Here is a 22350-nt window from a genome sequence, read left to right on the forward strand (position 1 = left end):
GCTCTGATCTAGGGCTTTTCAGAAAATATTCTAAGACGCATTTTCTATATCATCATTTTTAATACCCTGAAATATAAAGACATGAGGCACGGAAACCGGTTATCAGCAAGCAGAAAATGTATCATCAGCTAAAGCAATTTTAGGAGTGTAAATCTAGTCCTAAATCTTATACTCACATTAATATTTCTTAATAATAAGCAGTGGATTTTATTATTGGTTTATTGTTGAAGTAAGTAGCTTAGTAAGTTTCAAGGATGGATTAATTATTGGTGTGGATAAAGAGAACACATGCTACCACAATCGCTACAATCATAGTATGTAAACCGGTGGCCATTACCTAGGATTAAGAATATAATTTCCCCTTGGTAAAATACTGCATGATTAAGCTTACTCAGGAACATTACATATTCCTATGATACCAATAAGCAGTAGTGACAGGATACCAAATGAAAGTTGTAACTGTTTTCTCATGACATTGATACAGCGTGCTCTTTTATAGGAACTCATTTAGCTGGAGTCAGATTCAAATAGATACATAAGTAAACAGTATCAGCTGCTCTAGTAAATGCCGAACGGTGGCCTCCCTTCTGAGTTACCGATCCGCATTTCTAGCCTCTTCCTGGGCATTTCCACTTGGATGAAAGGCAGCTGTCCAACTCAAAACATATCAAAGTATACACCAGGATTTTCCACCAAAACCGGCCCCCTCTCTGGCGGCCCACCATTTTTCCAGCTATGGAGGCTCAAATCTTAGAGGAATCACGGACTGCTCCTTTCACCTGATCTCCAAACAAGCTAGCAAAACTCTTGGTAAGCTCTGAATGCTCTCTCCCCACATCATTTCTCACACTCCCTTCTTTTTTTGTCAAAGCCGACGACATCCTAGGTGACGTCATGACTTCCCCAAAGCATCACATGACTGATCGATGAAAATGGTTACATTTCACTAGAAGTACCGTTTTGAGAAGGAAAGTGATTTCTGCGTATTTTGTCACCGGTGTGTTGTCCCTAGTACCTCAGACTGCCTGCAACTCATATAGTAGGTGCTCAACAAATATTTGGTGAATGCATGAAAAAATGTGTAACTGTGAAATGCAGAACAGTGATCCCCACCGTCCTTAGTGAAATGCCACATATACATCACCTTTCTGACCAAAGAAAAGGATACCAATATCAACCTGACATTTAAGGGTTTCCATTCTTTGTTCCATCCTGCCATTCAAGATTTATCTCCAGCTATTTAATTTCTAGATCCCCTAAACACCAGCTACAATACATTACTATAAAATAGCCATATGTATGGTACACATATACAGAATTTATGTTTAAATAACCATATATATGTATTATTAAATTACCGTGAAATGCAATGGAGAAAAACAAGTAGGTTAAGGAAAGCTAAAGTCGGCCTCTCTGCTTATGTGACATCTGAACAGAGACCCAAAGGCGCTGAAGGAGCAAGTTAATGGCTACCTGGTGGAAGAATATTCCAGACAGGGGAATTGCAAGGACAAAATCCCCCAGGTGGGAGAAGGTCCCAACTGTTCTATTTATGTCCTCAGAACCTGGGTACGATGCCTAAAACTTTACCATCTATTCTTTCAGTCACTTATTTATATTTATTTAGAGCCCTCTCTATGCCAGGAACTGAGAGTCTATCAGAAATCAAACTTCCCAATGTGAAAATTCCTCCAATTCATCTTTGAGTTCAACTGTATAACAATCTCAACCAATCTCAAATTCAGCATGACTTCGGTTGGCCTTGACATCTTTGCTTCAATTCCCTTTCCCTCCTGGCATCCCCATGCCATTTCACAACACACAGTGCTCCCCAGCCTCCCGCTCAAAGTCTCCATTCTTTTCTTTTTTTTTTAGTGTTTATTTATTTAGAGAGAGAGAGAGAGAGAGAGAGAGAGAGAGAGAGAGAGAAGGCACACACCGGGGAGGGGCAGAGAGAGAGAAGGAGAACAGGAATCCCAAGCAGGCTTCATGCTGTCAGCACAGAGCCCCACACAAGCCTTGAACCCATAAACAGCGAGATCATGACCTGAGCTTAACCGACTGAGCCACCCAGGTGCCTGTCCATTCCTTTTTTGACAAGTGTGACATGAGGTACATGCTTACTATTATCCACCCCCAAATTATAGTATTTGGTCAGTCCAATTTTATGTCTACTATCTTCCCCAATGCCCCTGCTCCCCGCCCCCCCCCCCCGAAAAAGGCTGGGAAAGAGAGGCAAAACAATCTGCCATTATCTCAAATCTTTGTCCCCACAGGATTCAATATTTACTCAGTAAGGGATGCAACCGAGATGTTTCTGATATTAGACTCAAATAACAAAGGATAATTCTTCCTATAAAGACGGTTCAAACTTGACTGGAACCTAGTTCTCCAGAGCCTTTTGGCTCAGCAGAGCAGTAACCCCCGTAACACAAGTCCTAATAACCTAAAACAAAATGCTGTGTTGTCTGCACAAATATGGTTTTCACGACGAATTCACAATAAAATCTCTAATAAAATTTAGATATATAGAAATATAAATATCCGTGTAATTTGATGCATCTTCACTTATGGTGTTCCTCGTCAATATCCTATTCCTGCCACGTTCTTTAGTTTTTAAAATCCAGCGAGTTCTAAGGGCCATCAGGTGCCCTGACAGCGCACGGACATCCATGTTAAAAAATAACCTGGCCAGAGGAAAGGAGGAGAGACTCCAGGAACAGGCACTGCCAAGAGCAAGCCTAGCGATTCCAAGGAGCACAGATATCAAGAGAAACATCTCTTCCAAAACAACACCCAAAAGGAGAGGCTCTCCTGGATGCTGCCTAGGAAACCCGGGCAGAAATGCATGTGACCCTGTGAGGATCAATACAGCCAGACCATCAAGCTAAAAGGAGGGGATGAAAATTCCAAAGCTGAAAATTCTTTCCCTGGGAAAACAAATCAACTCCAACTAACAGGAAACACAAACTAAACTCTGGTAATCCTCAGTTTTAATTCACTTTTCTGTTGTGTGGAGAAAGATCAGCCCTGCTTTCATTAAGACTCACATTGTGTGAGGCTTAGTAGGACTTCAAGTGCTTTTCTCTCTTCACCTTCTCTACGGCTGAGAGCATCTTTACAACCTTTCAAGGAACTGCTACCCCAACTCGTGTTGTTTTTTTTTTTTTTACCTAATTTGCGAGTATTCTGGGATTAAAAACAATATGGATTGAAATGAGTCAAGTGACACTTGTATTAATTCAAATGTATCAGCCTCTCTCCACCATGGTACCTCGCTTTCTGACTCCCTGATTTTCCGATTCGTTGTCCCATGACTATCTCAGCTACAGAAGGTCCACTTCTCAGCACCACACTGGACTTTTCTGATCACTCGCCAAGCTCCAGTGCACCTGTCCTTTACAAAATTCCTGCATCCACCTGTCCTTTTTTCGTATCGTTTTTATCCTGCAAACTCCTACCCAATCGTCAGGGCCCAGCTCCAATAACCGTTCTTTTCCACAGCCCTCCCTGAGTCCAGCAGAAAGCCACTATTCCGTGGTGTCGGTTCCCTTTTAGATGTCACCATTTTTCATAGGCCTGTCACTCTGCTGGGAACATGAACCTCTTCTAGACCTGGATTATTTTTCATTTATTGTTAAAGGTCGGCACCACACCCAGCAGCAAACACACAGCAGCTGCTCCCTAAATGCGTTTCGAATCACTTTTCATTTAACCTTTCTGCTGTTATCTCTTCACGTGTTTTTATCTTAATCCAACCTCTTCCCACCAGACTACAGAATCACCGCACACAAGTATTGGCGTCTTACATGCTGTGTATCTCACAGGGTTTGGTACTTGACAGGTGTTTGTGAACCGAATGGTAGGGAACAGTCCGCCATCCTGCCTTCCTACGAGACTCAAAACCCAGTAGTATCTTTCTTCTCACTTGCCCATGGGGAAAACAGTGCCTCAGAGAGAAAGCCTCAAAGGAGGCAACCCACTGGAGCTCAGCTGAGGAAACAGTAACAGACATTACTAATGGCACAGCCTTTATTCCACTAGAGAGACCCAAGTCCTTGACCGATACAGGCAAGCTCGAGGTTGGCCAGAAAACAGCAAGATTGGGAGCAGAGTTAAAGCACGTCATGGCTGATAAGCTAATTAGAAACAATGCCCACTGATAAAAATCTGTGATTATTTGTTCTCCATGACAAGGTGGATAAGTGACATTTGTTCTTAAAAATTACTGCAGAATAGTTCCAGCACCGTGCAACCCAAATTCAGAATAGGATTAATGAGTTAAGCCTTGGACTTAGGTCACACTTTGGGGGAAGTAAAACAGTTCTTTTTATAAATACATTTATATCTTTGGTTTAAACAACTGGCCCAAGCTGAGATGCTACATTGGGCAGAAACCCCCCCACGTAGGATAGAAAGAAAGAAAATAAATCCTGCACATGCATCAAAATCCTCGCTGACTCCATCTCCCAGCTCCTTCTAGAAAGGAGGAGACTGTGCGACTATCTTAGGTACAAAGGAGCAGCTAGCAAAAAGGGATTTGGTCCCAGATGATTAAAATGAACAAACCGGAATAAAAGGAAACCGCACTCTCGCCGCTGATTCCCAAACGGAGTTGGTCTCTTGCTCCAGTGCCATCAAATGTTGAAGGATAACTGGGAGAATTTTTAAGAGTCTGTCTTAGGGGCGCCTAGGTGGCTCAGTCGGTTAAGCGGCCAACTTCGGCTCAGGTCATGATCTCGCGGTCCGTGAGTTCGAGCCCCACATCGGGCTCTGTGCTGACAGCTCAGAGCCTGGAGCTGTTTCGGATTCTGTGTCTCCCTCTCTCTGTCCCTCCCCCGTTCATGCTCTGTCTCTGTCTCAAAAATAAATAAACGTTAAAAAAAAATTTAAAAAAAAAAAGAGTCTGTCTTATCAACAGGAAATGCCTCTTCCCTGTTGCCCGTTCCTAGAAAGAGGGATTTTGCCTCAACAAGGCTGGCCTTCCTCTCCGCTCTTTCAACTGACCCCTTCCTCTTTTTTCTTTTCCTCTTTTGAAATGAGAGCTACCCTTAGAGAGCAGGCTAATACACCCTGCCACCCGCCCCTTGCCTGTAACTAGGTGGGCAGAGCCTCTTCCTTCTACGCTACGTCTCCAGTATAGTTCCATTCACAACAGAGGTAATGTTTTGTTCTCCATTTGATGACTCTAATAATGCCCTATTTCTTACTTGTTCAAAACCCAGGCTGGAGAAAGGGATCCCTTTATAGATCTCCTCAGAGAACTCATCAATTTAGAGAACTCATCAAGGAACGTTCACGAGAAATACATTAACTCTGAAGCCAAATAAATTGGTTCCACTGAATAAGCTCTATCAACCAGAGCTCTAAGTGACTCGTTAACTGGGTTTAGAGAACATGCTTGCCTCAGGGCCCCAAGTGAACACATTAATTGATGAAAAAAGGTCCATCTTTCATCTGTCGGGTCCTACAAGCATAAATGTCTTCCTTCTATATTTAATGTGTATATTAACAGTTTAAAATCTGGATTTCTTTTTTTCCACTCAAGGCTTCTAAAAAACAAAAAACAAAAAACCCGAGACAACTATACTATCATAAATTACATTTACATACACTGCAGCTAATTATGCCCTTAAAATGCTTTTACAAAGTACTTTAAGCGAACACCAGATTGTGTTTAAACCACCATATGAGATACTCAGTGCGTGGTGCCTCCAATATTACACCATTAATTTTTACAGCCTCTCCCTAAGTTCCATAAGGGTTAAGTACAACTGTATTATCTTTATGTCCCAGCAAAGGAACTGAGCTTGAATGGCTACAAAGAAGTCCTATAGCAAATACCATGGTGAGCTGGAATCCGAGTGGGGCTTTCTCTGATGGAGAGTACCGATCACCAGAGCAGGCTTCCTTCTGGGAAACCACAGCACCAAAAGTTCCAATTTCCCACAGGGTCCACGGCCCAACATTCTAGGATTCCATAGTGAGTTCCTGTTGTGCATAACACGAAGAAGCTAAAAGGAGACATGTTTTCAAGCACAGCAAAGCTGTGGCCAGGGCACAAGCACAATTATCTTACCAATACCACTGTGCCATTTTAAGCTGTCATTCTTAAATACCAAAAACAAACAAACAAGCAAAAAAACCCACACCTTATGTAGTTTCTATACTAATTAAGATCTTCTGGAATTACAAATCTTTCAATAGTCTCCCATTCGATTAGAAGTTTTATCATGCCAATACTCACCTGACACAGGAAATATTTATTTGATTTTCACTACAAAATAGACTGGTGATATAAATTCTACTGCATGTGCATGCACCATAATCATAAAAACATGTCTCAGGGAATATATTGACTAGACTTGTAGAGGACAATATATTCAAGTAAAGGGTGGAACAGGGGTTTCAAAGAAAACAAAAGACTTTTTTCTCCATTCATATTCCATGTAATAACAACAAAAAAAAGCCTTTTGTTTTCCCCTTAGGAACTTTTCACTAGATTTTTTAAAATAATTTTTTAAAGTTTATTTATTTATTTTGAGATAAAGAAAAAAAAGAGAGAGTGGGTGAGGAGCAGAGAGAGGGGTGGGGAGAGAATCCCAGGCAAGCTCTGCCGTCAGCACAGACAGAGCCCTGTCTGGGGCTCAAACTCACAAACCATGAGGTTACGACCCGAGCCGAATTCAACAGTCCAACGCTTGACCAAATGAACCACCCAGGTGTCCCTTAACTAGATTTTTACCATCACAATCACAATTGCCCCTTGATGTCCTCCCATCTCTTCCTCATGGTAGGAATAATAATAATAATAATAATAATAATAATAATGGAATAATGACACCTTCCTAATATACTAAAAGGTTTACTCCTTGCCAACTTTGGAGCTACTTTTGAACCCTCTTCGTAGACAGGAACATCTGAAGAGGTTTACTACCTTGCCCAAGGTCACAGAGCTTGGATCTGAATCTTGGATTTTCTGATGTACCGGCCTAAACTCTCACCAACCCCAGCACACTGACCCCTCCCCACCCCATCCCACTGGTAATCTATAGGTAGGTAATGGGGCAGCAGCACTGGCCCGGGGGTTCCAGCAGCTTTTCAGAATCTAGACCTTTCCTAACTTGTCCCCCCCACCCCCCAACCATCAAAACTTTCCAATCCTGTGTCTTGCTGATTCTAATTTTGTTAGGTTATCGCAGTTAAATTAACCCTGTGGCAGAGTTACACCTGACACAGTGCCTTTCACATACTGGTCAATAAATGTTTTGTTTGGTTGACAATCATTTACCTTTCAAATAATATATTTGCTTTCTAGTAAGTATCTTCAAAACCTTCCTGTAATTAGCTTCTAATAGCCTGAGTTTGCATACTGCATAGACAGGGTAGAGGGGATAAGGCCCTTTAACACTGACTTGAAAGCTCATCAATTTAGGGGGAAAGGGGGGAGGAGATAAATTGCATACAAATGCATTTGCACTCCCCCCAGTGCAATAAACTCCACTGGCTGTCTTTGACACTCATCGCTGTATCCCTATCACTTAGCCCAGAGCCTGAGCAGTAGGTTCCCAAGAAACACTTGATTGGATGCATGGATGCATGGATGCATGGATGCATGGATGCATGGAAAAACAACAGATGAATAAACTGATGAATAGATGGAAAGGAGTTAAAGGTGGCTGCTTGGTTATGGACTGTATATTTAAATCAGAGTCTATTTCTTACCTGAAGACGCACTAAGAGATCTATTTTACTGTAGAATTTATATCTGTTAGAACCCAATTTAAAATATTTTCTTCTTGCAAGTCTATAAATTATTTACACCTATTACACCTGTAAATTAATTATACACCGTATACGTTTACAGAAACAATTTTCCATTTTGCACAAATTTGCCTTACTTGTAAAAAATATACATATAAATGATTCTTCCAAATTTAGTTTGCCGAAAACATTTTATACATCTTCAAACAACAACAAAGAATAATCTACTAAAAGAAATAGTTGCAAATATAAAATGAAAGGTAGCTTCAAAGACGACTCAAAGGTCAAACTGGCCTCGTGCACTTCTATTTCTAAGTGGGAATGGAAGATTGCCACATCATGTGGTTCAGCGAAAAGAACATTTCTGTTTGCTCAACACTGTAATTTATTTTCTCTTCAGTAAACTGTGAAGTTTCTACTCTAAATACATTTTCATAAATGAGAAAATAAACATGCTAAATCAAAGCAGGAACTGTGATTTTTATGTAGTAAAAATGCAAGTGTTCACCAGAATTCAGGAAACATAAAATTTGTTTTTATTTATCTTTTTTTTTTTACCCAGATATGAGAGGGAGTTTCCGCAATTATGACCACAGAGAGGCCACAGCACAAGGTTCTAATTCCTTCATCTGTTTTTCCGTGAGGCTCAATCTGCTAGCCCTGTGGAATATTCCAGGATGCCAAATTATAATCATAACAATCATATGTACAATTTGTTCCTTTTTTCTGATCAAAATAATACAATTTCCCAAAGAAGCTGAACATTCAAACTTTGAGTCATTTCCTTTAGTATCAGTCTTACCTCCTCTTTCCCTTTTTTCTTCTAAAGCAACCTCAATCCCAAGTATTAACTACCATTACAAATACAATCTCAAACTGGAGTTGATTTTTCTAGGAATAATGGGCTTTGGAAAGTGGGCGGCTGGGGGGGGGAAGCACTCCTTGGAGAAGTCAGATAATAGGTCTTGTGATCCCTGCCATTGCCTGAGCTAGTCCCCTTCTTCTCCAGACCTTGGTGAGCACCCCAGCAAAGCGGAGGGACTACCTCATCCATTACATCCACGCCGGTTCTCGAGGGGCAGCAAGGGTCCCAACCTTCACGACCCCACACTGCTATACCTTCACAAAGCCACTCTGAATTTTGTCTTCACAGCCAGTAAGGCCAGGGGACCATGCCACAGCTTCAGCACAGTCCTATGCAAGGTGACAACACTCCCATCTCTGAATGGGGGTGCATGCACACATACAAGACCCTCTCAGGCATGCTGGGGGTGGGGGGAGGCAGGGAGACAAAGACTGTTGTGTTGTCTCTTGTCGATCTAACCCATTAGAGAAAAGACCAGCAGCAGAGGATGACTCTTTTTTAAGTGGAATATTTAATTAACTAAAATACCCCCTCTTCCACCCGGGCCATACATTATGGCTTCCACCAAGTTGCCCTGTGACCCTTAATCTTTAGGAGCTTCAGATTTCTCCTATGTTAAACAGGAGTTTGTGCTGGGTGATCTCTGAAGTTCCTTTTAAAAATAAATTATTGGGGCGCCTGGGTGGCGCAGTCGGTTAAGCGTCCGACTTCAGCCAGGTCACGACCTCGCGGTCCATGAGTTCGAGCCCCGCGTCGGGCTCTGGGCTGATGGCTCAGAGCCTGGAGCCTGTTTCTGATTCTGTGTCTCCCTCTCTCTCTGCCCTTCCCCCGTTCATGCTCTGTCTCTCTCTGTCCCAAAAATAAATAAACGTTGAAAAAAAAAATTTTTTTTAAATAATAAAAATAAAAAAATAAATAAATTATTTAACTATATATCTTATAGATCTAATCTCATCATATTTTTCTCACTGAAGTCAAGGGAAGTCTCTATTTCGGAAGCGAGTCTCAAACACGAAGCTCTATTTGAGACATCCGTGGGAATAAAGTAACTTGAACAGATCCCCCCCGCCTTTCGCTGTTGACCATGAAAACTCTTCCTGGTGCTCCCCAGAGCCCGGAAAATTGACAAAGGCCTTTCAGTCAGGCAAATATACGAGCATGCAAATAGCTTAGGAAAAGCAAAAGGCCTGATCATTTTTACTAAAGGAAAACTTAAATGGTAGACACTAGTATTTGCCTGAAAAGAAAAGAAAAGTACAGGATACACAGAAGACCCGGGACTTGGAGAGTGGAGAGTGGAATATTCAGAACTGGTACGGTATCAGGAGACACACTGTTCAAAATGTTCTATTGGCCTGGGGCACCTGGATGGCTCAGATGGTTAAGCATCCAACTTCAGCTCAGGTCGTGATCTCACAGTTCGTGAGTTCGAGCCCCGCGGTGGCCTGTGTGCTGACAGCTCAGAGCCTGGAGCCCGCTTCGGATTCTGTGTCTCCCTCTCTCTCTGCCCCTCCCCCGCTCATGCTCGCTGTGTCTCAAAAATAAAAAATTAAAAAAACATTAAAAAAAAGTTTTAACAAATGTTCTGTTGGCCTATTTCACAACCAAGGCCTAGACTCTTCACAACTAAAGAGTCCTGCTCTGCACAAACTTACTTTTTTTTTTTTTTTTAATATTTACCTAATGCGCCCAACTTCCCATAAATAGCTGGTATGTGGCTCAATTACCGCTGAGTCCTTTCAGAGAATACAGAGCAATAGCTTCTCTTTAAATATACAAGATAAAAATAAGAATCTGTCCTACAACATGCTCTTCCTTGGTAATTCACTCTCAAATTACAAACTTTTAGGCCCAGAGGGCAAGAAAGACCCGCCCGCCATGCATGACCTCCTGCTGGTCTGTGGGCAGGACCAGTGCCCTTCCTGACAAGACTATCATTCATCTATAGTGAAATGAGAAAACAGAACTAAGGTTACGAGTTTTTTAAAAGCTAAGTCTGTTCAACTTACAGGTCCGTGTTCATTCCCAGACTGTATCCTTCCTACACTCAGCTAGTAAAGATAGGTTCTCTCTATGAAATGATGAGGACAGTACAGTTAATAATGTTCGTATTTAAAAGAAAACAAAACTTGGCCACACTATCTTTTTCCCCTCCTCTAATTTTTTTTTATTTCATTGTTCCTAAAATCTAAATGCCTGGGAAGCACTCTTCCATGGAAGTATTAAAGTAGCAACTCATGGGTGAAGATCAATCATAATTTACCAAGAGTTCTACGGACCACAACGTTAGGCTACTTGAAGTAGAAAAGCAGCTGAGAGTCTTCTTAGACAAGTGGTGGAAACAGAACATACAACCTGAAAGTTGAATGTGACCCTAAATACCTAGCAGTTCCTCCAGTGGTTAGATCTGTAACAAAAATTAATGTGAATGGAATAAATTATCCTTATGGTATGGTGAGTGAACGCAATATACCGCTATGGCAAAATGACAACATTCTTACAGGATTCAAGCTGGACTTCAAGAGCCATGGTATCTAATGATGTCTAAAGAGAATATGAAGGTTTTGCAGCCACCAGAAGGACAAAGACACAGGAATTCATTTGACTGGATCTCAGACTTCTCTGCAATCAACAACCTCCCCCTCCTGTTCCCATCTGGATTCAATACCACAATGCAAAACCTCCACACGTTAAGTAAGAGAATTCCAGCTGGTAGACATGACTCAGACATTTCTAAGAATGTAGTTAACATGTACAAACTCATTAGGTGTTCAGCTAACAGGAAGAAAAGTGCAGCACAATTTACTTTTCTCTTGCTAAGGCACTGTCCTCTAAGCACAAACCTGGAGTACGAACAACAGAATTCAGGTTTACGGGACGAAAACAGCAAGAATGTCAGACGCTGTGGAAGCTCATCTGTGTCTCAAAACTAAGAAGTTCAAGAAGCAAAAGCAGAAATGGTGTGCCTTATCCAGCCCACTTAGCAAAAGAGCTGCAGTTTAAACTGTCTGAAGTCACAAACCGTGTTAATATTTGAAGGGATGTGGGTGCTGGCTCTAGTACCATCAAAAACCTTCAGAATTGTTTTTACTGTATATGTTCATAACTTTAAAAAGTTAGTGGGGAGACCGATGAATGACTGTTAGAAGCCATTCTTATGTTTCACGTAAGACACGTGGTCAATATTTGTTTGTAGTGTTTAGTAAGCCATTCATTTCAGGTTAAGTGAAATCAATAAAAGGAAAGTATGTATAGATAGGTGATCTGGAGATTAAAGTTAGTCTTTAAGTATAAATAAAATATGGAAAGTATCTTTAAGAAACACTTTTTTAATAACACGCCCAAAAGGGTACTGGATACCCTCCCTCTCCACTGTCCTATTTGCCATGCCCTTGTGCTCCAGGTGGCCTGTGAGGGCAGTTCAGGACCAGGGGACCAGTGGCAAGTCACCTACCTATCTCCACATCAGCCATCTCGTTCCCTCTTGGACTATTCTACAGGGAGTGTCTCTCTTCTCTCTTTCAGCACACCGTGTGTGAGCCCCCTCCCCTGGAACACCCAGCTCAGGATTCACAACCACCATTAAAACAAAGCAAAACAAAACACATAAACAGAAAACACGTGGCTTATAGCTCTCTCCCTCTGCTCCTGCCCACTCACGCTCCTGCATTTATGCGCTCCATGGGATACAACACTACACAAACATCGGATGGTGATACAAGTATTTTCTCTAGGATTGGATCAGGGATAATCTGGGGTAACAAAGAGTATAGATACTATTCATCACCTATTTTGGAAAAATTACAGCAAGTAATTCCATTACCCTAAATATAAATATTTCTGCAGAAACAAAGCCTATCAGAATTTAATCTTCACTCAAAACAAACCATTACCTGTGCTTAATGGACCAGAGCAGTTAAAGTGGCACCAAGTAACAGAACCAGTCTGAACATGTGGTCTGGAAATGCTAATCCACTGCAGAGCAAAGAACACACACCACTGACTCCCTTAATCTAATCAAGCTTTCTCAAGGCTGTAAATTCCGTGTGTTGCAAGCAAAGCCATCAAGTTCTCACCTACAAGTTGCTGCCTACCCAATTACTCCCATCTGTCACTAAATTTTTTTTTTAATTTTTTTTTCCAACGTTTATTTATTTTTGGGACAGAGAGAGACAGAGCATGAACGGGGGAGGGGCAGAGAGATAGGGAGACACAGAATCGGAAGCAGGCTCCAGGCTCTGAGCCATCAGCCCAGAGCCCGACGCGGGGCTCGAACTCACGGACCGCGAGATCGTGACCTGGCTGAAGTTGGACGCTTAACTGACTGCGCCACCCAGGCGCCCCGTCACTAAATTTTTTTATATCACACTACGTCTTTGAAGATGGGTTGAGAGGAAGTGATGAAACGGTCTTTCAATCTCGAAGAAGAGGGCAGAGCTGAGGCACTGGCCGTCCACTGTTCAACCTGCCCCTCACTCTGCCCTCCACTACCCTGCAGGTTTAACTGTTTTGGACTGTTTTGTGCCCTCTCTCCTCTCTGATGCATCCTGGTGTGTACTTTTCCTTGTCACATCGGGTGAGGACAGCACAGTAGCCAGAGGTGACACAAAGACACAGCAGAACTGTTTTCAGGTGGTGGAAGTCAGACGATGTCTGTAGGCACTGAGAAACACAGCGTTTAGAATGGTAACGTCTGAAGACCCAACCTTCCCCATCAAGGCCTTAAAGGAGCTGCCCTCCGTTATGGTCCTCCCGATCACAAACTCAGGTGCTGCTCCACATACTGTTTTCCCTCCATCCTTAAAACACTTAATATTTCACTTTTAAGACTTGAGTCTTTTTTAATGAAAGGGTTATCCTCAGATTCCAAAGGGATTTTTTTTTTGAAGTTTACTGATTTATTTTGAGAGAGAGAGAAAGCGAGGAGGGGACGGGCAAAGAGAGAGGCAGGGAGAGAATCCCAGGCAGGCTCCACACTGTCAGCACAGAGCCCAACGTGCGGCTCCAACTCAAGAAACAGGAGATCGTGACCTGAACCAAAATCAACAGTCAGACACTTAACCCAGGAGCCCCCGAAGAGACTTTTTAAAAATGATAATTAGGGGCGCCTGGGTGGCTCTGTCGGTTAAGCATCCGACTTCGGCTCAGGTCACGATCGCACCGTCCGTGAGTTCGAGCCCCGTGTCGGGCTCTGTGCTGACTGCTCAGAACCTGGAGGCTGTTTCAGATTCTGTGTCTCCCTCTCTCTCTGACCCTCCCCCATTCATGCTCTGTCTCTCCCTGTCTCAAAAATAAATAAAACGTTAAAAAAAAATTTTTTAAAAATGATAATTAAAGTAATATCAAGAAGGCCTTCCTCTACCTTCATTCTTTGAAATACAAGTATCACTTCCATAAATTATACAGTAGTGATTTCTAGTCACTAGGCTGGACCAGACACAGTGTCTAGCCATGTTCAATTCCATACTTAATTAAGGATGCGTGCAGTTGCGAGGAAGGAGAGAACTGTGGGTCCTTATAGAAAGAAATATAAACAAGGCCTGGACCAACAGGGACATCACCTGCATTTCACAGAGACATACCTAGCAGTGGATTAAATGATGGGTGTGAAGAAAAGAATGAGAGGGAGACTTTTTCCTCAGGAGCTGTCTTAGCCACCTTGGGCCCAAGTTACCACGGGTGGCGTGACTTTCAACAAACACTTATTTCTCACAGTTCTGGAGATTGGGCAATCCAACGTCAAGAGGCCGACAGATCTGACATCTGGTGAGGACCCACTTCCTGGCTTACCGACAGCCATCTTCTTGTTGTGTCCTCACGTGGCAAGGAGCAGAGAAAGCAAGCTCTCTCTGGACTCCTATAAGGGCACTAATCCCGTTCATTAGGACTCTACCCTCCTGACCTCATCGAACCCTAATTACATCCCAAAGCCCCCACTTCCTAATACCATCATATTGGGGGTAGAGTTACAATATATGAATGGGGGCCGCAAATACTTCAGTCCATAACAGGAACCCATAGGATCAGTGAGAAAGACACCGTAGGCACTAAAGGTTATGACCCATGAGTGCCATGGCAGCAATCGGTCAAGTACACTTGGAACACAAAAGAGGGAGAACTCATTCTGCTTAGGGAAGGAACTCAGAAAAACTCCCATGGAAGAAATGATACGTCCACTAGGTATTGAAGAAGCAGCAGGAACCGACTAGGACAGTAAGTAAGGAGGGAATTCTTCAGACAAAATGTCTAAAAATCTCTAAATGCCTAGGGCGAATAAAACCAATTTACCAATTTTAATCAGAGCTCAACTAGACTTTTGGCTAGTGCTGAGGTGCCCCCAAAAGTTACTGGTTTTCAGTTTATCATGTATTTATGGCATCTACAAAACTGACCTCGTGAATCTGCAGAGGCAGCAGAATTTTTAGAACAGTACCAATGCTGAAAGGAAACTTATTAGTGTAGATTACCTTTACAGCCAGTTGCCCGTGTGCATCCTTCAAGCTCACCAAAGTTCTTGGGAAGCGTCATCTGCTGCCCTGAGCTTACGTTTCCGTAAGTACTTTATCATTTTAATATAAATTGATAAAATCCAATTGATGTGCAACTATTTCTAAACTAAACCATTCTCAGTAAATCATTGAACACTTTACATGAACAGTAAGAGTTTTACAAGAGGATTTGTTATTCTTACCTCCATGGGAAAAGCTTTGAAATTAACTGTGTGCTCAGAACCGCGCTGGTTTTCTCTCCCCCAATGAAATCTAACTTCATACAGTTCAAATTCATGCCCTTGAGGCAATGGACCTCCTGATAGAACTGAAAAAAGAAAATTAAGTTCTGTTTAATTACATCTCAAACATACTCATCAGTATAGCATTCTAAACATGGGGAACATTTTTTACCAGAAAGCTCTCATGAGCTCTACAGATTGAATTCATATAGCCAAAATGAGAAATATATTCTAACTGTGGGATGCGCTTACACTATCATATCGATACTAGATTTGAGTCGTGTTGAGGTTTCCCCAAAAGTTACCGATTTTCAGTTTATCATCTATCCACAGCATCTACAAAACTGACCTAGTGAATCTGCAGAGGCAGCAGAATTCTTACAACAGTAAGTTCAAAACTGAAGTTCAAAAACTGAAATACTTCGAAATGTTGCAGAACATCAACTTCTTGTGTCTTTCAGGTAAAGGAGTAGACACAGAAAACACACACAGTACCTACTCTCCCTGAGACTTACATTTAGCACACTGCTCAGGAGACAAGAATAGAATCTGTGCCTCAGACTGACCAATAATTTGTTATAAACCTGTCAATAAATGAAATCCATTAGAGATCATCCATTTGCACCAGACTTTCAATTTAAAAAGTGTAAGCTAACAAAATTTTCCATGAAAAGAATGATTATGGCCATATGATTTCTCAACAACAAAGTAACACTTGAAAACCTATTTACCATTTTAGAACCACAGACATGCAAGTGAAATAAAATTATGACAGAATATTAACAATACTTAAAATGTCAACGTTTGGAAAAATGACATCAACGTTTGTTCTATGGGGGCCGTGTCTCTATGTCTTATTTCCAGATATAACCCAGAACTTTGTCCCAAACAAGAGCACTCTAAGGATGATGAAAAGCACATTTGTGTAAGAACCTGTCTCGAAGCAATAACATACTTTCCTTAAACATTCCGTGACAGCATACAAAAAAACTTAGTTTATTACAGATGACCAGTTTTGACATCAATGAAGGTTGTTTGCATTCTTCCTAAAAATAAATGTTAACTCTAAATGGTATTGGCTAAGAATTGTAAGTTATTTTTACTCTTTCAGTTAGGAAGCTGAAAAAAATTTACCTCTTCCCCCAAGAAGCAGTCTCTGTGAAAGAAATTAGCATTCACACTCGGGCCACCATTGTGAAGGAAGCAATGGTGCCCAAGGATGAGTGCCACACAGAGGGACAGTTCTGCTGTCCATCCTTACTCTAAACCTCAAAGGAGAAGTAAGGGAGTTGGTGCAGCATTATTTGTTTGGCTGGTTCTTCATCTAATAACTTGTTCTAGAAACATGTTAGGGCTTCTGACATCCAGTACGTGTAATACAGCCAGAAGGCATAAATTAGAAGGAAGAGCAAAGGGAAAACAAAAGACAGAGACAGGTGCAGACGGGGAAATGCGGCTGCCACGCAAACGAGTGCCGTGAAATCCTTACCAAAAGTACCCTACAAATTTGGTTTTAAGCTTTCTACCAGCTCAAAGAAGAAAAAGAGCTATCAGCAGCAAAACACCATGATAATTTTCCAAGGATGTACACCTCACAACCAGCGGGGAAGGGAAGTGAGACACATGGTCTTTAGGAGAACACTACCTGGCGCGATTTTAACGTTTTCCTCACGCTTGGTCTTATTTTAAATCGTACAACAAATCAGAAGGGTCAGTCGGTGTTAATCATCCCCATCGACAGGGGAGAAAACGTGGCCAAGAGGAGCAAAGTGTGACCAGCCCTGGGCACCCGGCTAGCTAGCAAACTTCAGGAGCCTGGGACTCCACTCTTCTGATCCACATTGCCCACTGACACAGGACAGGGGGATCCAAATCTCTGCATCTGTTTGCAGGAACTAAAAACAAAAACCAATGAGTTCTTTAAGCTTGGATTTCTAAGCTGCAGTCCTTCTTTTGAGAACTACTACACCTCATCCTATTTTCCAGAACCATCAAAAAGAAAATGTAGGGGCGCCTGGGTGGCGCAGTCGGTTAGGCGTCCGACTTCAGCCAGGTCACGATCTCGCGGTCCGTGAGTTCGAGCCCCGCGTCAGGCTCTGGGCTGATGGCTCAGAGCCTGGAGCCTGTTTCCGATTCTGTGTCTCCCTCTCTCTCTGCCCCTCCCCCGTTCATGCTCTGTCTCTCTCTGTCCCAAAAATAAATAAACGTTGAAAAAAAAAAAAAAATTAAAAAAAAAAAAAAAAAGAAAATGTAAATACATGGATCACAAAGGTTTACAGATGTCCCAAACTGCAGAGCAAGTGCATGGCATCGTGTCCAATAACCCATCCATGCTGTGGATGAAATGCTTCTATTTCAACCACCATGCCACAGTTTGTGAATAAAAATCATTCCTTTCCCTTGGCTGTCCAATGCTGGTCTTGAGAAAAACCAGGAAGGAAGTCTGGGCTGTACCCACTCCCAAAGGTGGAATGTTCCCCACCTCCTAAACCAAAAAGAATAAATGGGAAAAAGCTTCTGGTACGTCCCATGCCACACCCCAGCCTGCATCATCAGAACTAGAAAACATACCCCTCACCATGCGCAGCTATAGCCCGACCTGAGGCCTGCTGGGGGGAGACGGGTGTTCTCTCACTCTCTACTCTTTCAATAGAAGGCAAAAATGGTCTTAGAGGAGGCTTAGCTCCACGTTGCTAAAGAAAAAGAAAGGGTAGCATCATGAAATGAAGCACATGTGAAATGGGAAAGAGGATTTTAAAAAATCTTTCCCCAAAACCTCTTTTCAGGGAGCACTCACACACACACACACACACACACACACACACACACACGCGCGCGCGCATTTCTGAGCTGTTACAGGGCAGTCCACCAATACTCTCCTATAGAAAAGGAGGAAACGGACCTTGAGTGATTTCAGGGGACCAAAATACAACCTCCACCTGATCGATGCCTGATATTTCTTCAACAGGAATGAAAGTCTTTAGTTTGAAACCTGAGGACAGAGCTGATATTTTGACCTGTGTCTTCATAGGGAGAAATTCCAGGCCCCCAGGGGTTTATTTACTCATCCTTTCAACTAGTATTTTTATACCAGGTACCATATTAAATACTTAAGATACCCTGACTATGATAAAACCGACAAAATTCACTAGCCCCATGGGTCTTACATTCTATTGGATAAAATGCAACTTCACGCATTAATGCTGAGTATGTGGTATTTAGTCCCTACCTGGCAGGTTTGTTAGCTGTGAAGTCATTATGTTCAATAAAATTATAATGAAACAAGAGCCTCATGGGTCTTACATTCTATTGGGTTGAAAATAAACACAAAGGAGGGAAGCATTTTGCCCAGGCCTGGTCCCCAGGGAGGGGTGACAAAGACGCAGCTTTCGGCCAGCACTCAGGCCCTGGGTACCTTTCGCTTTTGCTGCAGATGAATAATCCAAAGTTAAACCACACTAAAATCACATGGCTGTGCAAAGCCATAAAAAATGACAAAATACTGACTTCAGAATTTTATGAGGTGCCAAGTAAAAGCATTACCTGTTCATCCCCCAAGAATGATTGCATCTATAGACTAAAAATAAATAGTAGCTCTGTTTTACCCATTTGGCAACATCCTCTTATTCTCCCTTTTCCCAGCCTATTTTTTCATAAGGAAACTAGTCATACCAAAAGCGGTATACTCTCCTTACATTTATGCGTATCAAATTTTGCTGAGTGATATTCTGTCACCACGTGGCAGGTTTATTAGTTGTGATGTCATTATGTTCAATAAAATTACACTGGAACAACATGAAAGTCACACTGATGACACATTGCATTTCCTTAGAATAGCACATTCGTGGAAAGAATATAAAATAAACCAATGCAATTGCCACCGTCTGCATTTTCTCTAACAGGCATGGCTATTATGCTTATCCACATAAAAAGCGCTCCTTTCAGAAGCCTCTGCAGAATTTGAGAATCCCATAAAGACATGATATAGAAGCATTTACCCAAGTCCAACTAAGCTTCCACAATCCTCTGCCGAAAACAAATTTTCCAGACCGTTCAAAGGCTATTGATCAAGGCTTATTCCCCCTCATTTCATTTGAGTTTAACACACGTTTTGAGATACACTCCATGCCCAGCCCCGTGCTGACCACCAAGAATCTCAAAAGAAGGACATAGGCTCAGGGCTAGCAAGACATTCTCAGTGCTTCGTGAGCTTAATACTGTAGTTTAAACAGGTTACATCAAAAGCAGTAAGAGAAAGCGCCAAGGAACCGGGAGGATACCAAGCAAGAGCCACGCCAAAACCAACGGGGCGTCAGAAAGTCATGGAACGCTTTCCAGAGGAGATAACTAAGCAGAGTCTGGAAGATCAAGCCGAGAGAAGTGAGCGAGTACATTCCAAGCGGCCAGAAGAGGCTGAGAAACCCTGAGTGTGTTTCAAGAGAAAAAAGGTAGGCTTCAAGATGTGAGCCCCGGGAGGGGACTCGTAGGCTGTACCTAAGAGCTGGAGTTTATCACAGAGGGAATCACTGATAGCTTTTAAGCAGAGAACTAATATTTTTTTGCCCTTTAAAATACTACTCCCATACCTTCCTGCACAGTGGACCATCAAAGGACAAGCCTAAATGGCTGGCTGTCCCAGCTCAGGCAGACAAGGTGAGGCCAGGAGACAGAGCCTGCCAGAGCCTTATCTCCAACACGGAGGGAAACCCATGTTAATGGTCCCTGATGTGTCCCCCAAAGGATCTCAAGACCCAAAGAGCTCATTCTCGACAGGTCTACCTGGACGGTGGACCATCAGAGGGCAAGCCTAACCAGCTGGCTGTCCCAGGAGACAGAGACTGCCAGAGCCATATCTCCAACATGGAGGGAAACCAATGTTAAGGTCCCTGATGTGTCCCCCAAAAGATCTCAAGACCCAAACAAACAGCTCATTCTCGACAGGTCTGAAGGTTTCATAACCTCAGTTTAAATTTTAAGGAATCCAAAAGGTAGTCATAAAACATTCCAAAAATAGTATAAATTAGTTCTTTTTTAGCTTTTAAAGGCATAAATGCAAAAATCAATTATTTTATGGTCTTTAGCTTTTAACCTACACTTTCATTTCATATTAAAGAACAAATATCATCAGCTTTTAAGAGTGGATGTAACATTGACAGTAGGGGGAGGAGGCCAGTTAGGTTGCTCTGTATAAGCAAAGTGAGACAGATTAAGGCAATGTTCCAGGTGATGCAAGACCCCCAAAGTTAGCTAATAATAAGTATAATCAGAAAGAAATTCAACCCTGACATCCCTATAAATAAACGATACAGAGCCACTTCCTAGGTGAAAATAACTTAAAGATATTTTTGACAACTTCATCTTTAAATCAGCAAGGCTGTTAAGAAGCACTATAAAAAGTTGTCATGGTTTTGGTAGGGGGGGGGAAGCATGATTGACAATAAAAGTAATCTAGTCTAAATTTAATATTGAGAATTATAAAAGACCCAGAAGTAAAATTTTCTAATTAAGGTTTCTATAATAAGTTACTGCGAAGGGTACAAATGACCTGTCCTGATTAGCAATCTCTCCCATACTGACGGCCCGTTAAAAATGTCATTACCCTTAACACACTGTTTGTCGTCAGAAGGAAAGACATTCTATTCCAGAAGCTTGGCCAGTCTCACGCTTTTTCGTGACTTAAGTATTAAACCACTCAGGCTATAGAAATCTACAGTGCTATTTTTATACTTAAGCTACTTTTCATACCGCTGTAAGATGTCTGATTTTAATTTGTGCACACTAAACGTTACGATTCCTGCAGTACAGGGATTCCCGTGTCCTACAGGGAAATGGAGCCGTCTATGTGGCAGCCTCAGTAAAATGCCCCATAGTCAAGAGACAACAGGACCTGGAATGTGGTGCTCGGCTCAACCCACGTTAGAAGGCACTCTGTCACCTTGAAATATGCACAAAGGGTAAAGCACAGTGACAGGATCCAAAGTGTGGTCCAGTCACAGGGGCTCCACCCCAGCGCACGTCTCTGACGATTCCCATCTTTGCCATTTCACGGAATCAGTCACCGAAGCCCTGTGGATGGCATCTCAGAACCACCCCCCGCCCCCGCCCCTTGTCACCCCTGCCTTTCCAATGGCACTCCCAACACAGCAGCTGTTTTGGTTAACTTAATCTCTTGCGATAACTTTCAAACTGGCTCCCGACCTCTCCCAGATCCCATCTTACTCGGTATGGCCGGGTTAATTTTCCTAAAACATATTCTACAGAGGGGGAAAAAAAAAAAAAAGGTTATACTCTTTACACCTGGCTCCAGATCCCTCATGAGTTTGCTCCAACACAGCCACTCCATTTATAGATTAACCTCATTTAACACGAATGAATCTTTTCTTTCAGTTATACTTCAGGATTCACTTCTCCTCATCCAATGTCTACACCATCCCATATATCTTATGTCCTTTCTGCTTACTGCCCTCTCTCCCCATACACATTCCAATCATCCCAATCCAAATGCTCTTCAGTCTTTGTGTTTTCTGCAAATGCTACTTCCTGAGCCAATCCTCCCCTAATAATGTCAGCCAAAACTAAACTCTCCCTTACACCTATCTTTCACGATCTGCCACTGGAAACTTGTTTTTTAAACGTTTACTTTTGAGAGAGAGGGGAGAGAGAGCATGAGCAGGGGAGGCGCCGAGAGAGAAGGAGATAAGAGTATTTGATGCGGGCTCTGCACTGAGAGTGGCGAGCCCGATACGGAGCTTGAACCCATGAACCGCGAGATCACGCGTGACCTGAGCCAAAATCAAGAGTCAGGTGCTTGACCAACTGACCCACCCAGGCACCCCCCCCCCCACTGTATGCTCCTTGAAGGCAGGGTGCAGGCCTGATTTATATTTACCCGATCCAAGAAGGGTAATACCTTACAAAAAGGGTAAAACAAAGATTGCCACCTGCACCTTGGCAAGCCAGATAAAACCAGCGTGAGAAGCCAATGCATACT

The 22350-nt window shown here is 42.4% G+C and overlaps 1 protein-coding gene across 1 annotated transcript in view; it reads right to left on the reverse strand.

Annotated features, from left to right (window-relative positions):
• CA8 (carbonic anhydrase 8) overlaps positions 1-22350 on the reverse strand; it is a 91344-nt gene that overhangs the window by 62635 nt on the left and 6359 nt on the right. The window contains exon 3 of the mRNA XM_047842715.1: positions 15321-15445. Coding sequence (XP_047698671.1) covers positions 15321-15445 — 125 coding nt within the window. The remainder of the gene's footprint in view (positions 1-15320; positions 15446-22350) is intronic.

The sequence above is a fragment of the Prionailurus viverrinus genome, chromosome F2, assembly GCF_022837055.1.
Source record: "Prionailurus viverrinus isolate Anna chromosome F2, UM_Priviv_1.0, whole genome shotgun sequence".
Lineage (NCBI taxonomy): Eukaryota > Metazoa > Chordata > Mammalia > Carnivora > Felidae > Prionailurus > Prionailurus viverrinus.